Source organism: Miniopterus natalensis, chromosome 2 (genome assembly GCF_054644295.1).
Source record: "Miniopterus natalensis isolate mMinNat1 chromosome 2, mMinNat1.hap1, whole genome shotgun sequence".
Lineage (NCBI taxonomy): Eukaryota > Metazoa > Chordata > Mammalia > Chiroptera > Miniopteridae > Miniopterus > Miniopterus natalensis.
Window position 1 is genome coordinate 77472867 of NC_142082.1, and position 17710 is coordinate 77490576.

The following is a 17710-nucleotide window of genomic DNA, read 5'->3' on the forward strand; positions in this document are numbered from 1 at the left end:
TCTCTGATCATAATTACTCAACATTCCTCCTTGAAATATTAGGAAATAAGGATTATTTGCCTTATGAAACCAGAGATTCTTTTTTCCACCCAAACTGTGGCCCTCTGAGTGAATTACCCCAGAGATGCCATGGAAATGACCTGAGGCTACCCTTCCCTAGAATAAGGGGGCCAGGGCACATGTGTGTGAGCAGCTGGATGCTGTGGGATAGTAGAGAGGGGGCTCAGGCTGTGGGACCTGCCTGGCTCCTCCTCAGTTTAGCCTTGTGCGTGCAAGTCTGCTGCACGCTCATTTCTATTTTATTTGTAAAGTGGAGGTAGGATGGGGTGAAGAAAAATTTGCATTGAGATATTTAAGTTGCTTTTACAATACAAAAGCAATGAAAACATACAAAATTAGGGAAATAGATATTAGGAAAAAACTCAGCCATGCAGCATTTTATCTTTCTAATTCAATTACTATTATTATTTTGGCCCTTCTCTTTTTTCATTTGCATACCCAGTGGTTATGTAAGTTTGTGTCTTGTTTTCAGAGGTTTTGTTTTGTTTCATTTTGTTTGTTTGTTTTTTACTTAACATTGGCATAAAATTGTAAAGGTTGCTTCATGATCTTTGCAATCATCACATATAACGATGCACATTGCTTTTGCCATTCCATCTGTCTGTTGGTTTGTTTTGAACATTAAAGACAATTTTTTCTTTCATTATTTATAAATGCAAGGCTATATTACATTTCATATATATACACGTATGTTGTATATAGATATGTGTGTTTCCCTGGGGATAGATTCTCAAGAATAAATTCTCAAGAATGGAATTACTGCTTCAAAGGATCTCATGGTTTTCAAAGCTTTTGTTACATATTGTTGAATTGTTTTCCAAATGGGCTGCACTGATTTACAATGTCATCAGCAGTTACCCATTTTGCCGCCTCTTAACCAGAACTTATTATTATCACTTCAAGTTTTTGGAGTTTTAATAGGCAAAGCAGAGCCTAATTGTTTTCTTTTGTGTGTCATTTGTGTGACTGAGGAAGCTAATCATTTTTCTATAATTTTTTACTCCTCCCTCCTCAAGGACCAATGACTTCTGGGACCCCTTCAGCCTCAACTTCTAATATTTTTAAGGCTGGCAGCTTCCAAGAAAGCAGAGGGAAAGCACAAGATTACAGGAGTCAGACAGGCAACTAGATGGACATGTAGATAACAGCATGAAGAGTTTACCAGAGGGAGGCAGAGAGGAAAAACTGTAATGTTAACTAAAGAATGCCTAAGGAGGAATCCTGGCTACTCTTAAAAGGGATATATTCCCCCTTCTGTGGGATTTCAGCAGCTCCATTTATGTGCAGTGGAAATAATGCAATAGCTTCTTCTGCAATTAAAAAGAGCAAATAAGAATTCATTCATAGCCCGGCCGGGCATGGCTCAGTGGTTGAGCGTCGACCTAGGATCCAGTCAATCAGGGTTCGATGCCCGGTCAGGGCACATCCCCGGGTTGTGGGCTCGATCAAGGACTCTCTCATCATTGATGTTTCTATCTCTCTCTCCCTCTCCTTTCCTCTCTCTGAAATCAATAAAGATATATTTAAAAAAAAAAAAAGAATTCATTCATAGAATGAAAGGTAGAGTAACATTGGTATTATTCACATTAGGACCCTGTTTTAAGGCTGGTTTTAGAGATTGAGACCAATACCTTCCTTAACAGATAGGGTATAGCATGTTTTTCTGTATCTCATAGGTATGTTTAAGGTACTTGAATTGATCTCCTTAATAACAAGTAATTGGCTTGATCAAAAGGTTAGCAAAAATCCACAATCCTCAAAAAAGCTGACAGCTTACCAGTTGTCCCAGGAATTCTTCATCTTTCCTTTAATATACTTACTTCAACTTTTCCCATGTCTCTTCACCAAATTTCTCTATTACAAGAGATTGCAGACAGGTGTTGATAAATCCATACTAGAATACAAAACGAGAGGAAGAAGATGGATAATGAAGCATGACATCCACACGGTCCCCTTTAGCACAAGGACAATGATGTCCTCTTGGGGAAACAAATTGTACCTTTTCCCTATTTCTCATGAGTGCTCTTGTTTAATAGCTGTGCTCATTCCTGACTTGGCCAAAAGTCATTTCCATAGAGAAAACATATCAACTAAACTTGAAATGAGATTAGAATTAGAAGTGGTTCATTGTGATCCTCTCCGAAATAGGAACTTGTTTGGCTAGAACAAGTTCAAAATGCAACAGGGATACAAGGGATGCTTTGGGCAGGGATAAGAAGGTCACTCACTTCACATCAAGTCAAAATGGCAGTGAAAGGACAATTTTCTTTATAAAAATGAATCTACAGATGGGGGTGTGTGTGGAGGGAGACATAAAAATTGGGGCAAAATAAAGGAGAGAAAACAACAATAAGGAACACTGGGATTAACAGAAAGATTTTTCTGTTAGGATTGCTCATTAATCTGTGAGCCTCCTTCTCTGTCTCCTTCAGATTAAAAAAAAAAATTTTAAGAGGGCCCATAAATGCCTCTGCTTAGTGAAGGACAGGACCATCCATGCAGGCACCCCTCTTTCCATAGCACAGGAACTCCTAACCCAGGGGTTTGTAGGTGATTGGGTTATATTTGAAAGTACCAAGGGAGCTCAGTTTTTAAAAGGTATCTTCATAAAGTGAGGAATCCTTTGATCTCACAAATATCAGGTTCAAGATTTATAAGTCTAGATTTTCATATGTACAAATTTCTTAAAGAGAAAGAGGCCAATGCCAACAGGAAGGAGAGGGGTCTAAACTCTAGCAGCTCTTTCCTGGGAACAGAATGCATGTCCTCCCCTGGCTGAGTTTCCAGTCCCCCTTACTAGATGTAAGTCCCCTCCCCTCCCCCATATTTTCTTGGCTCTATCTGCCCCCATGTGTGACCCATTCACAAAACCAAACCCTTGCCTGAGATTTTCAAAGCACTCTCTAGAACTGTCTAGAACTCTCTAAAACTGCTTGGTCCTTCTGTGTCCGTATCACCATAGGATTGTTCTGTTAAAATATCACATAAACACTTTCTTTCTTTCTTTCTTTCTTTCTTTCTTTCTTTCTTTCTTTCTTTCTTTCTTTCTTTCTTTCTTTCTTTCTTTCTTTCTTTCTTTCTTTCTTCTATCTATCTACTCATGAACCAATACTTACACACACACACACACACACACATATGTAAAAATACTATATATAAATAATATTATATATACTATATATATAATATGTAGTATTTTTACATATAAATTGTTTCCCTTTCCTTTGCTAAATTGTAGATGAAATTTATCTATATTTTGATTAATGTGCCAAGAGAGTCCCTGGCACATAGTAGGTATTTAATAAATATTTATTAAATAAATATTAAACTGAAGCCTCAAATCTGAACTCATAAAAATCTTTAAATACCTCCAGGCATTTAAAATCAATCCAATGTTAACAAATATATCAATTGTTTATCCTAACAATCTTTGCAAAAGAGTTCTGAGTCAGAGGAAAATACCATGGCCACTGCCTAAGCCCTGAGTGCTAGTGATGCCAGCCCTCCTAGTGTGCGACATAGGAAACTGAGGCACAGGGGAGTCTGTGGTCTGCTGCTGGATCATAATCACATGGGATAATGTTTCTCAACTTGATGAATTTGAGGCCAGTGAGACATGGGACAGCACTCAGTCTTTCCTGAAGCCGGTGGCACAGCTAATCTGAGCATATAGCTTCGAGAACAGCCCCCTCACCTTGGCTGATTATAAGTATGCCCTTCTCCTAGCTGCTGATATCAGGAGATTTCTCCGCCCCTAGAGAGAGCAAAAAGGCAACTGACAGGCTGGTCCCTCATAATTTGTTGAGCGTATGCGGTTGGGCTTTTGAGTTTGCTTCTCAGACATCAGGTTACAGGGATTCTCTGTAGACACACCCCTTACACATTCGAGGGCCTAGTTGGAATGGGCAAGAATGACAAACAGTACTCAAGTTCTCCAACACTCAGGAACTAGCACTGTTAAACTAGTTAGATCCTCCAGAAGGTAGGGACTTGCATTGGCTGGTGGCACTCAAATCTTCTGGGGGCTACTTGAGTAGTAGCTGTGACACCCCTGAGAAACATCCATGTTCAAAAGAAGCAATTTTTTAAAGCCCAAACCTGTTAAGGTTTACCTAAATCTTTTTCTTATAAAGGTGACTTTGCACAGTCTGGCTGGGCGTGGCTCAGCGGTTGAGCGTCGACCTAGGATCCAGGAGATCAGGGTTCGATTCCCAGTCAGGGAACATGCCCGGCTTGTGGGCTGCAACCGATCAATGACTCATCATTGATGTTTCTATCTCTCTCTCTCCCTTACTCTCTCTGAAGTCAATAAAGATATATTAAAAAAAAAAAAAAAAAGATGACTTTGCACATTCCACACCCAGTCCTGTTTACCGTGCCTGCCATCTGGCTGAGGGATGCAATACAGCTTCAGTGAGCCCAGACTGGGGTGTAACTTAGAGAAAATAACTTGGGCTCTGGAGCTAGACAGGTTTCTGTCTCTGTGCCTTATAGCTGTGTGGCTTTGGGTAAATTACTTAACCTCTCTGAGCCTAGTCAGCTCATGAGCTAAACTGAAAATAATAGTGCTTATCCTTTTGGAGGACTGTTTTGGGGGTTATTGAATAATGGTCTAGAGTCAGACTACACAGGTTGATTGCTGATCCCACATCTCACCAGCTCTTTGACCCTGGCCCTTCACCAAATCTCATTTATCTTCAGTTCTTTCACATCTGGAAAGTGGGGATGAGAATAGTCCCTTCCTAACAGAATTGTAGTAAGGATTCAATGAGATAATAGGTATGAGGCCCCTGGCACATAGCAAATGCTCAGGAAATTACAACTATTTTTAGATAGTATGCATTTTAAAAAATAGAGGCTCAACTGATGGATGCTGAGGGGAAGTCAGGACAGAGGATGCTAAGAGCTGCTTACCATATTGCTGCAGCAGCTGTCTTCAGACCCAGGTAACCCTGGAGGAGCACCAGGCTTCCGAACGTCCTGTCAGCCCCTGTCGTTCAGGAGAATCCCCAGCATCTCCAGGAGCCTGTCTTGTAGAGGTTCAGGTGGTCCATAGGAAAATCAGGAGCTTATCGCTGGCCTCCAGGCAAGGAGCTAACTTTGGGCCCTTCACCGCAGAGGGAACAAAAAGTAAGGCTGCCCTGTGGGTGAGTGTGTGGGACTTGGCACCAGGCTCCCCAGGGGTGCACACTGTTGGTCTAAGCCCTGAGGGAGCAGTTCAGTCTAAAACCCCGAGGTGCCAACACAACAGCAGCACCGTTCTGCCAGCATGGAGCCCCTGGGCCTGGAGTTCACGGAGACCTGCAGGGCACTGGGGAAACTGCCCTCTCCAGTCGCTGCTCTCCTGTGAGAAAAGGCTCAGAGGACAAGCATGTCCTGATCATACTGGACCCTGGGGCTTATTGTTACTCCCCTCTGAATCTTGCTGCAAATTCAGAAATTCTTTGCTCCCTCTCCCACCAAGTCCTCAGTGAGGCTGGCGTCTGTCTTCCCACGGGGCATTCTTTCCTAGATTGGCTTAAGTGGGGCCAGGATTCCTGAAATCTGGCAGGCTTTTGCAAAGTCACCTATCCTTTCATTTGACATTTCACTGCTGGTCTCACCCTGTGTGATGGCACCATGATGAGCACAGGGGAGTGTGGAGCTAAGGGTGTCAGCTGTGCTCCCAGTGGCCAGCGTGGGGCACTTGGCCAGCAGCGCTCCTAGAACCCTGACCTTGTCTTTGAGAATGCCCCTGGGATCCTGCTGGAAGGCTGCATTTTAGATGAGATGGCTTATTGAGAGGTCTTTTTAGTTCTTTAATTAAACTTCCTTGGATATGATCCAAGAATGGCCCGCCTTGACCACAACTTGACTGTAATGTGACATTCCTTGGTGCTTTAAGGCCTCATCTTCCTCCTCCTCATAACTCCACTTCAGGTTCAGGTGGGCTATTTCCTAGAGGTCTATATCCTGAGCAGTGTAATCAGAAGCGAGAAACCCAGGCACTAACCAGGTCTAACAAATACTGCCTACAGCAATTGCAATAGACATGCCAGCTTTAGTGTAAAAACAATAGTAAAAATAAATAAGTACAATAAAATCAAGGGTTTGGTGAGCCCTTTAGGTTCAGTGCTCTGCAGAGACAGGGCAGCCCTATGAATGTGACGCATGGTCAAGGCACCTCATGAACCCAATGACGCCAGAGACTGAGGCAGCCCCTGAAATGAATGCCCTCTTTAAAGTCCAAAGCACCTTGGTTTTTAGATCCCCCAACACCCAACACATACAGTAAAATTCCAAACAATTTGTTGAAAGACTTCTCCCTTCCCAATAGACACTCCTGCACTGCCCCCCCAATTTAGATCGCCCTCCACTCTTGCCTCCACCTTTTTCTGATCTCCCCTTAGAAACCTCTCCTTGCCTCTCCATCTATTAAGCTTTTTTGGCTGTCTTGTCTGCTCCCTCCCCAATTACCTGCACCACCCCCTCCATGGAGAGACCTAATACTTGGAGAGACTGGTAGAGCCCCCCATCTTCCTCTCTGAAACTGAGGCTTTGCTTACTCTCCAAAGCTGGCCTCTCTACATGCTGTTCCTGTGTGGAAGGAACATGTGGTCAGGAGGAGGAAAAAAAAGCTCTGGGACAGGTGATTTCCATAATTATGCTTCCCAACACTTTGCCACCATTCAGCTGCCAGTCTTATTTCTCCCTGCCAAGTGGGCTTGTTCTGGCTCTCTCATGAGCCCCCCCTCCACTCAGCCCCCAACCCTGCTTTTTCAAACACATCAGCACTCTCACATTTCACAATAAGTAAATGGTTAAAAAAAATCTCCATTTTCTTTCTCATGCAGCAGATGGCAGGGCTCAGGAACTTGGTGAAAATTAGGCTTTCTGATTTTCTAATAAATTTCAGCATCTCTCACAAAAAGCACAAGCTCATTTTGATTCTGATGTTTAGTACCATATGGCATATCACTTGCGGGCCGTGGCAGCTTCATCCTCAGGGTAACAAGGAAAGGGGATCTTTCATAGAACAACAAGATTGAGCTGGTATGGACCAGTTGGATCCTTGGTGAATAGCATTTGATAATAATATTGTATATGGCAGTGGAGTAATTATCCCCCTTTTATGGTATGTGTTAATTTTCCCTGCCAGTTTTCCTAATTACAACTGCCCCAAAGGTCTACTTTTTGTAAATACTCTGTAAACATTTGAAAAGACATAGGCAGTGCATGCGTGAAGGAAAACGTCCCTGGATTTTAAAACTGCCGGAAAATTGGTCAACGTTTCATGTTTGTCAGTTGCTTAGACAGCCAAGTGAGGAGCTCACAGTGCATGGAACGTGTCGTCTCTTCCCTCTTCCGTGACACAGGCCTGCCTTTCTTGCTCGGAGCACTGTCCGGAGGGGCATTCTGATCATCAGTGCACAGTTTCATGTGCTTTGACAAATGTCCACACCTGTGTAACTCACACTCGAATAAAGAGGTAGAACATGTCCATCACCACAGAAAGCCCCCTGGTGCCCCTTCTCAGTCAGCCCACCACCCCCAACTACCAAGTGCTCATTACTGTCTCTGTAGGTTAGTTTTGCTTGCTCTTGAACGCCACGTAAATAGAATCATTCAGTATGTTCTCGCCTGTGCCCAGCTTCTTAACTTTTAACCCATGTTTGGTGCAGAGTTCAAAACCTCATTCCCCAAATTAGACACATTTCTGTAAACACACAACCTCATTTGATACCTATCCTACGATACCTAATGAGATCCTAAAGACACCGCTCTCATCTCCTGTGATCTAGGTCTGATGTGCAGTGAGAAACACAAGCCTTTCACTTTTCAGATGATAAGGGGAGAGGGGGGAGATACCATAGGGAGGTTGCTAGAGCAAATCTCTACAGTTTAAGGAGAGAAATGAGAGGGAGGGTGAAAGGAAATACTATCTGGGAGGAAAATTTTCTCTGATAAAATATAACAGCCACATAATTTTTGTTTGCTTACTTTTGCATGTCTGTGACTACAGCTGCCTTACTCTTGGAGGGGACTCTTGCTGTTGCTCACAGTCTACCCCAGACTTCCTGGCTTTGGAGCTACCATGGACTTCCTACCAGGGCCTAAAGCAGAGGGGGATGTGGCAGAGCTGCTGGGCTCCCAGAGGCCCTTCTGATAAAAAATTTCCCCCGCCTGGGCCTGCCAGCTCTTCGAAGTTATCATTAATTTTGAAAACTTCTAAAAAAATAAAAATAGTACCTATTCCTTTTGCTAATGAGATTAGCTAGTATTTACCTGGCTTGCTAAGAGGTACTGAGATATAGAAGAGATAAACTTTGATGTGCATGCATGAGAGACTGGGAGAGGTAGATTTCATTATCAGTCCAAGGTGTAGAGTGCTCTCAGAAAGGCAAGTTCTGCAAGAGACAGCAATGGGAGGCCCTGGGTGGTGGCAGAAAGGGGATGAAAGTGAATTCAAGGTTACTCACATCACAGGTGGTACTGGTTGGCCTAGATTTTTTCCCTTGTTGGGACTACTATCTCATTGAAAGATGGCTCGATGTAGGGATAACTTGGCTAAAGGTAGAGCTGTGATATAGAGCCAAATTTCATTCAGGCATATTTTCCTATTTGGAACCTTAGCATATGAACACAAGAGTCACCTATCACTAAGAATCTTCAGGGGGGAAACATTTCCAGAACACATGACAGTTTATTTTCTAAATGTTCATAGTAAGTGCTTTCTGTATGCTCACTGTGATAACAGCTCACTTCTACCAAGCCTCACCAATGTGCCAGGAACAAAGCACTGTAGGATGAACCACATGAAACTGCCGCTCTTCTAAGTGATTGAATAATGGCAATTGCATTTGATTCAACTTGACATTAATTCATCCTTACCACAATCCTATAAAGTAGGTCCTATTATCATTAATCTTCTCTAGAGATGACAGCACCAAGGTCAAAGAAGTTAAGTTAATCTTCCTTAAGTCTCCAAAATCTAGTCAGTGTCAGCGCTGGTATTCAAACTCAGGCCACGTCCTATAACCTCCAGTGGAAGAATGAAAATGGTGGCTAATGACCCCTCTCTTGTTTTTCTGGAAGCTGAGGCCTCTCTTGAAGTCAGGTGGTATCTTCAGAAAAATCTATTTTCCGAGGAAGTCAAAACCCTAGCTCATGGGGGCCACCTTTCTTTCACCTGCCACGCTGGTAAGTGACCTGGAACTTCCTACAGGACGTTGGCCAGTGTTGTGGGAAAAGCCTGAAAAATGGGCTTAGTGTGGAACTCTGGGTCCTTTGATTTCAAACCACAGCCTTCCCCTTAGGACTGAAGAAACCAGCAAGAGCCGAGGTTTTTCCTCAGTTATTGAACCCAGCTCGCCCCCACCGCCCTACCAGCCCTTTGCTTTCTGGCACAGGGATCTGTGTCGTCCTAAGCAAGCACAGGCCTCTTTCCTTTCGGTTGGAATTTCACACCCTACGAGGGACATACCGGGGACCAGACGAATAGCTAGGCGTGAAGCGCCACCGTGTGGCCAAATGGCCACATAGCACCAGGACAATTCCTCCACCCGAAGGGAGCCCAGGTACATGGCTTTGATCAACGCACAGATCCTGACCAGGTGTAGGACGCTCAGGGCACAGGACACGGGTCTGAGTCCTCCCTCTGGGACAGCTGCCCGAGGTCCGGGTTAGTCATGAAAAGTCATTCGTCTTCCCTGAGTGGCAGTTCCTCTCAGTGTGAAATGGGACTACGATCTTCTGGAAGGGTGGTGCAGCAGTCCAGGAACTGCAAAGTGAATACACATCTGCCTCTGCACCATTACAGGCAGAAAGGAGTCAAATAGTGGCGATGGCACTGCCGCCTGGGCCCATTTAATACCAAATTCATCAACTTTCAAATCTAACCTAACTATACTTCCGTTTAATTTTCGGAAAAGCTGAAAATGAATCATGAGACCTGGGGACCATGCAGAGGAGACATGAAGGTAAAGAATTGGTAATCAACAGACCATAACTTATATAGAGATGTTTTTCCAGAGCCCATAGTAATATTGATTGCAATATTTACTGTGTGCTTGCTGTGTGCCAGACACTGTGCCGAGTACAAGCATTATCCTATAAGGTGCTCATAACACTTCTCGAAGTAGACACTGGTGCTGTGCCCCTTTACATTTGGGAACCTGAGGCTGAGAATGGTTTAGTGTCATGTCCGAGGCCATCCAGCAGTGGGTGGAGAAGCTGAGATTCAAGCCAGACCCCTGACAGCAGAGCCTGCTCTTAACCTTATGCTGGTTCAGTGCTAACTTATTCCAAAGTTTTTTCAGGAAGCGATACATTTTCTAATTGTGTCCAAAACATTTCATAATTTCTCTTTTACAGCTATTTTTTATTTTTCTAAGTGATGGCAAATTATCCTTTCATATAAAAATAGTTAACAAAATGGGGCCAGGCGCTTTAACAGGTATAAATCATTTAACACTCACCTGTATAGCACTGCAAGTTAAGAACTATTATTGTCATTCCCAATTCATGTTTGAGAAACACGAGGCATAAGATAGCCTAAGTCACCTGCCCACCTTTACACACCCTGGGCTCCAGGGTCCCTAGGGAGCAACTAGGTGAGACTGAGTTGTTTGCTCATTTGATGAGGAGGCCAGAGGAGCCCGAACCCACCCACCCCACCCCCACTTGGTACAGGCCCGAGGTCAGTCTTAGGAAGGGGTACCTAAGTCACTCAGCTGTCAGCAGGGTCCCTGTGGGGCTGGTCCATTACTCAGTTGCCTTTCAGGAAGGCTTGAGGTTTAGAAACAGCCAAAAGAGATCTGCAACTGGGTCTCCTGGGCAGGGTCAGTGAGCATTCTGGACATAGTACCATTTTGAATCAAAATCAAGACAGCTTTTCTCAGCTGGCTTTGATAAGAATGCCCCGCAGGCCCTGAATCAGCCCCCTCCACTACTTGTGCTCTATCCCCCCCAACCTGGGGCCTTTTCTCCTGTCACTAGCCTGCTGTTTCTCACACCACAGGTGCTCCTCTGTGTCCATCTACGTGTCAGGAACTCCAGCCCTGTCCTCCACCTCGCTCCCCTCTTCGGCCTCCACTCAGTGCCGAGTGACCTCATCTCCCCATGGCTTCAGATTCCGTCCTACATGGGCAGCTTTGTCTTATAACTGAGCTCTACACACAGGTGTCTCATTTCCCAATTGGAAGTCTACAGAAAACTCTAAGTTAATATATCCAACATAGAACTTTTGATTTTTCTCACCACCCCCCTCAAAAAACCCACTACCAACAGCAAAAGACCCACTAACCAATCCCTCTCTTACTCAGCTTAATAAATGGTACCTCCAGTCCCTAATTCCTCAGGCTAAAACCCCATTACCTCCATATCTAATTCATGGCAAGCCGAAATATCTCATGCAGTTCCCCGTGACACCTCAGACCTCCCTCACAGCACGTCACAATTCAGATTCACGTGTTTTGGTATAATCTTTGATTAAGTCTTTCTCTCCCACCACACTGAAAACTCCGTGACTCTTTATATTATCTCCCCAGCCACAGGGCTGGGGCATAATACTGTAACCTTGAAATGCTCAGCCTCTCTCGCTCCATCTTGTTGAAGCCTGCTTTGTCCCCATAGCCTGCAGTCTAATCGCTTCTGCCTAGTCTTGCATATAGACATGCTAATCATTAGAGGAATTCTCTTGTAGCCTGAGTTGTACAAAAACAGCCCCTCACTAGAAGGTGCCTCTCCTGGAGAGATAAGGGAAGTATGTAGAAAAATAATGATTGTTTAGCAGAGATTTGCGGAAACCTTATTCAAAATTTTCCTTGGACCCCTGCTGGCACCCAGATGTCTGTGGTTATCAATCACTTCTTGCGTCTCCCATTTCCCCTTCCCTTAATATAAAAGAAGCCTGAACTCTGTACGTAAGGTGGATTTGAGTAACCACTAGGTCTCCTATCTTCTCAGTTAGTACATTCTCGATCAATAAACCTTTCCTTACTCCGAACTCTGACATTTTGAGTTCTGGCCTTTTGAAGCATGTGGCACACAGACTTTGGGCGAGTAACAGTATATGCTCAACATTCTTGGTCAAATAACAAATGAATAAACTAATATGGGCAGTTCCACAAAGAGAATGTACAGGGGGCTTTGGCATCCTGTGTGGCCTGTGAGGTCAAGCAAAATGGCCACGTGAATTGATTTACAGTGTGTCTGCCAAAATCCTCCCCTATCACCACCACAGACCTCCTGCTTCTTTCAAGAATCGCTGCCAGACCCTGGCTGGGTGGCTCAGTTGGTTGGAGTGTTTTCTGATACACCAAAAGGTTGTGGGTTTGATCTCTAGTTGGGGCACGTACGGGAGGCAACCGATTGATGTTTCTCTCTCACATTGATGTCTCTCTCTCTCTCTCCGTTCCTCTCTCTAAAATCAATTATTTTTTTAAAAAATCCTCAGGTGATGATTTAAATAAAAAGAATTGCTGCCAATACCCAGGGTGTTGATAAAAGAACTGGGGGTCCTGGGCATCCCGTGTTTGATATTTCCTGCTGAAGACCCAGTAACACATGATTTTTGAACCCCATCTGATCAACTCTTGACTTCCCCCAAACTATGCAATCTAGTTTTCCATAACTGCTCAATAGAAACCCTGCCTTTCAGTCAAAGGCATCCCCTTATCCACCACCCTTTCTGTAACTGTCCTGATGACTGCTTTTTGCATGTTGTTTCCTCTTGTGCAATAGCAGCCTTTAGCAATCCTCTGCTCAAGTCTAAATGTATCTTTCAAGGCTCCACCTCTGCCATGAAGTTCTTCCCTCACACCTTGAGCTAAGTAAATGGGCTCTCTCCCTTCACAGAACTCCTTTTGTAGGTAAACAGAGGTGCTTAGCACTCTTATCTATGTTCCTCCTATCTTGCCCCATTTGGATTGCCAATTGCCAAAGGGAAAAGGCGTATCTAACACTATTTGCTCGGCACAAAGCAGTTGCTTAATAAGGACTTGATGGCTTGACTGAAGGAAGACATCCCTCTGGGCCAGCAGCAATGTTTATGTAGAACTGCTGTCCATTCCTGTCCTTACAGGGTTGAAGTGCTATGTTTTCCACTTGGGAATTCTGTATAATTGAAAATTCTTTCTGAAATAGAAACCTGTCAGACAACATGGAATTTCACTTTAATAAAATTACAGGGTAGCAGCTAGAAGCAAAGGAATTTGGAAATGACAGCTAAATCAGGATATTCAGCTGTTACAATGAAGCTTAAAAGGCACTGGAACGCCTTGTGATACTACGTGTAGTAGGCTGAATAACGGTCTACCGAAAATGCCCCACTCTAGTCCCCAGAATCCATGAATGTTCCATTATGTGGCAAAAAGAACTTCGTGGGTTTGATTAAATTAAGGATATTGAGATGGGGTGATTATCCTGGATTATCCAGGTGGACTGTTGTAATCACAAAGGTCTTTATAAGAGGGAGACAAGAAATCAGAGTGAGTAGTTGAAGATGTGACAACAGAAGCTAAGGGTTGGGGTGATGCAAGGAAGGAGTCACACGCCAAGGAATGCAGGCAGCCCCTGCAAGCTGGAAAAGGCAAGAAAATGAATTCTCTCCTCAAAGCCCCCAGAAGAAGCCAACTCTGCCCATACCCTGACTTATCAAAGTGAGACTGATTTTGGTTCTTCTGATTTTGGTTCTTAGACTGTAAAAGAATAAGTTTATGTTGTTTTAAGCCCCTAAATTTGTGATAATTTGTTACAGCTGCAACAAGAAAACTAATCCACCATGTAAAGGCCGTTGATGAAAGGCATGCAGTCTCCTGTTAGAACCACTCTGGGGTCTTATGTCTAAGGAAAGGCACCATGTTCTTAACTGCCTAGCAACCAGGAAAAGGGCTGGGTATCTTTGTTCAAACTAAAGGCCTTCACGTATCTTTTTCCATGAAGGAGAAGTCATTTTGTGGTAGAAGCTAGAAACCAAGGGCTAAAGAACAAGCCAGATGCCAGGGACTCACATCCCCTTTTTGGATATTCTGTCTAGATTTTCATGTATCAAAACTGAGACAGTCCTAGGAAAACTAGAGCCACTAACATAGTGCCCCAAGGACTAGCTGATCAAATAACTGGTCATTTCAAAGGGGAACACAAATCAATCAAATCAGCTGTTTTCATTCATTCACTCATTTATCTCAAAACCCCAGCAGATACCATCTCATGATGCCCCTGGCAGAACCCAGATCCTGGGGTTTATCACCAATTTCAAAGACCTGAAATCATCCCAATGACAAGACAGCCTTACATTTCTGAATCATGGAATTTTTCAGGCAGTCTGTGCATAGTCTCATTAAAGAAAAAACTATACAAAACATGAAGAAAAACAGAAAAACATGGCTTCATGTCCCATAGCAATAAATGCTTTAAAAAAAAAAAAAAATCAAGACCCCAAACATCCTCTCTGTCATGTTTATTTCTTTCTTATCTGTAAGAGTAAAATGTTTATAGTGTCTTCACCACATAATGTCAGGGTCCATCAATGATAAACTGTAGTTTAATAAGAGGCAGAGTAAAGACCTTCATTCTGAGTTTACCCTCAGCAGTGAACTTTCATTTGTGATGCTTCAAAACAAAGCCACATTTAAGAGAAAGAAAGATACATGGTGATGTTAACTTGTGCACATTAACATAGTTTATAAAACAAATCTCCCAAACATTTATTGTTCAATTAAGCTTCTGGCTATACGGGGCTTAGTATAAGCAACAAAATGAAAGAAACCTCCCAGAAATTGACATTGGCACTCAAAAAATAATAAAGATAAGTATTAAAACATTTCCAGTATATTTTCATTCTGAAAATGTGTTGATATAAAATTTCTAAGAACGCCACATAATTATTAGGATTATTTCCTATAGAAGTTATAAATACTTAGGTTCAGGTAATCAGGTTCCCATAAATAGAAGGTTCTTTCTTAAAACACTGAACAATAGGAATATTATCACATGGGCCTGACAGAAAGGAAGCTGAATTGAGTTCCCAGAGTAACCTTAGCCTAGAGCATCCTTGGCTTAATTTGGATTACTGGTTTTTCCTAGTCTATTTCCCTTATGCCCACTAGCACTCTTGCATTCGTGGGCATGCACCTCCTTACCCAATCACGTCTTTTTTTAATTGAATTTATTGTGGTTATATTGGTTAATAAAATTATACAGGTTTCAAGTGTAGAATTATATGATTTGTCATCTGTATATTGTACTGCATGTTCACCATCCAAGGTTAAGTCTCCTTGCGTCAATATTTATTCCCCTTTATGGTCTTCTACCTCCCCCACCCCCTTTCCCTCTGGTAATCACCATTCTGTTGTCTGTGTCTATGAGTTTGTGGGGGTTTTTGCTTCATCTCTTCACCTGTTTCAACTAGCCCCCCAACTCCCCGTCCCTGACAGCTGTCAGTCTGTTCCCTGTATCTGTGAGTCTGTTTTTGTTTTGTTTGTTTGTTTGTTTGTTTTGTTCATTAGATTCCATATATAAATGAAATCATATGGTATTTGTCTTTCTCTGACTGGTTTATTTCACTTAGCATAATACTCTCCAGGTCCATCCATGCTGTTGCAAGAGGTAAGGTTTCCTTATTTTTTATGGCCTAGTAGTATTCTGTGTGACTTTTTTTTAATATGTCTTTATTGATTTCAGAGAGAAGAAGTGAGAGAGAGAGAGAGAGAGAGAGAGAGAGAGAAACACTAATGATGAGAGTCAATGATCAGCTGCCTCCTGCAAGCCCCCCTCTGGGGATTAAGCCCGCAACCTGGGCATGTGCCCTGGCTGGGATTCAAATCACCATCTCCTGGATCACAGGTTGATACTCAACTGCTGAGCCACACCAGCCAGGCATTTGTTAAAATCCAGCACCCATTTATGATAAAAACTCTCAGCAAAGTGGGAATAAAAGGAACATACCTCAACGTAATGAAGACCATATATGACAAACCCACAGCCAATATCACACTTAATGGGCAAAAAATAAAATCATTTCATTTAAGTTCAGGAACAAGACAGGGATGTCTGCTTTCACCACTCTTATTCAACATACTATTGGTAGACCTAGCCCCAGAAATCAGACAGGAAGAAGAAATAAAAGGCATCCAAATTGCAGAGAAAGAAGTAAAACTGTCATTTGCAGATAACATGATACTGTATATTTGGAAGCCTAAAGATTCCACCAAAAAAACTACTAAAACAATCCAATTTAAAAATGGGCAGAGGACCTGAATAGGCACTTCCTCAAAGAAGACATATAGATGGCCAAAAGACATATGAAAAAATGCTCAACGTACTAATTGTCAGAGAGATGTAAATTAAAACTGCAATGAGATATCACCTCACACCTGTCAGAATGACTATCATTAATAAATCAACAAGCGAATGTTGGCAAGGATGTGGAGAAAAGGGAACCAACCCTCCTACCCTGTTGGTGGGAATGCAGATTGGTGCAGCCACTGTGGAAAATAGCATGGAATTGCCCTAGTCAGTTTTGCTCAGTAGTTAGAGCTATCTGCCCGAGGAGCTACGTGCCCAGGTTCCATTCCAGCCGAGGGCACGTACCTCGGTTGCAGGCTCCATCCCTGGCCCCAGTTGGGACACATGTGGGAGGCAACCAGTTGAACTGTCTCTTTCATATTGGTGTTTCTCTCTCTCTCTTTCTCTCCCTTCCACTCTCACTGAAAAGCAATAGAAAAAATATCCTCAGGTGAGGGTTAAAAAAGAAAAAGAAAATAGCATGAAATTTCCTCAAAAAATTAAAAAGTGAATTCCTCATGGCCCAGCAATTCCACTTCTGGGAATATACCCGAAGAAACCCCAAACATTGATTCGAAAGAATATGTTCACTTCAGTGTTATTTACAACAGCCAAGATTTGGAAGCTGTCCAGGGGTTCATCAGTAGATGAGTGGATAAAAAAGCTGTCGTATGGTTTATACAGTGGAACACTACTTGGCCATAAAAAAGAAGGAAATCTTACCCTTTGGGACAGCATGGATGGACCTGGAGAGTATTATGCTAACTGATAAACCTGTCAGACAAAGACAAATGCTATATGATTTCACATATATGTGCAATCTAATAAACAAAATAAACTAACAAACAAAGTAGAAACAGACTCATAGATACAGAAAACAGACTGGCAGCTGTTAGAGGAAAGGGGGTTTGGGGGTTGGGAGAAAAATTGAAGCCAAAAAAAAAACACCTCATAGGCACAGGTAAAGGGGGGTCAAGGGAGGTAGGAGAGGGTAAAGGGAGAATAAATGGTGATGAAAGGAGACGAATTTGGGTAGTGAACACATAATACAATACACAGATAAAGTATTATAGAATGGTAAACGGAAACCTATATAATTTTATTAACCAATATCACCCCAAAAAATTCAATAAAAAATTTTTTTAAACTGTAAAAATACAGTTGAGGATGGACAAAGTGTATTCTCCAAATCAGCCATTCTCAAACGTGGGCATGCAAGAAATATATGAGAAATGCAAAGAATACATTTAAATTGTAATTCTGATTCAGGCAGTTGCTGAAATACAGAAAACTTTTCTAGTCCAAAAGAACTTAATGAGTCCGTTTTCCCTGTTAATTGGGGAAAGGGAGAAACATTACCTGTCATAACCTCGTTGCATGGGTA

General features: G+C 42.7%; 1 protein-coding gene across 1 annotated transcript in view; it reads right to left on the minus strand.

The window, feature by feature from the left end:
• The window catches only part of LOC107537733 (guanylate cyclase soluble subunit beta-2-like), a 71400-nt gene extending 69323 nt beyond the window's left edge, over positions 1 to 2077 (minus strand). Inside the window, exons 1-2 of the mRNA XM_087813733.1 lie at positions 2060 to 2077; positions 1881 to 1954 (exon numbers count right to left, since the gene is read on the minus strand). Of these exons, the coding sequence (XP_087669859.1) occupies positions 1881 to 1954; positions 2060 to 2077 (92 nt within the window). The remainder of the gene's footprint in view (positions 1 to 1880; positions 1955 to 2059) is intronic.
• Positions 2078 to 17710: the final 15633 nt, after the last annotated feature.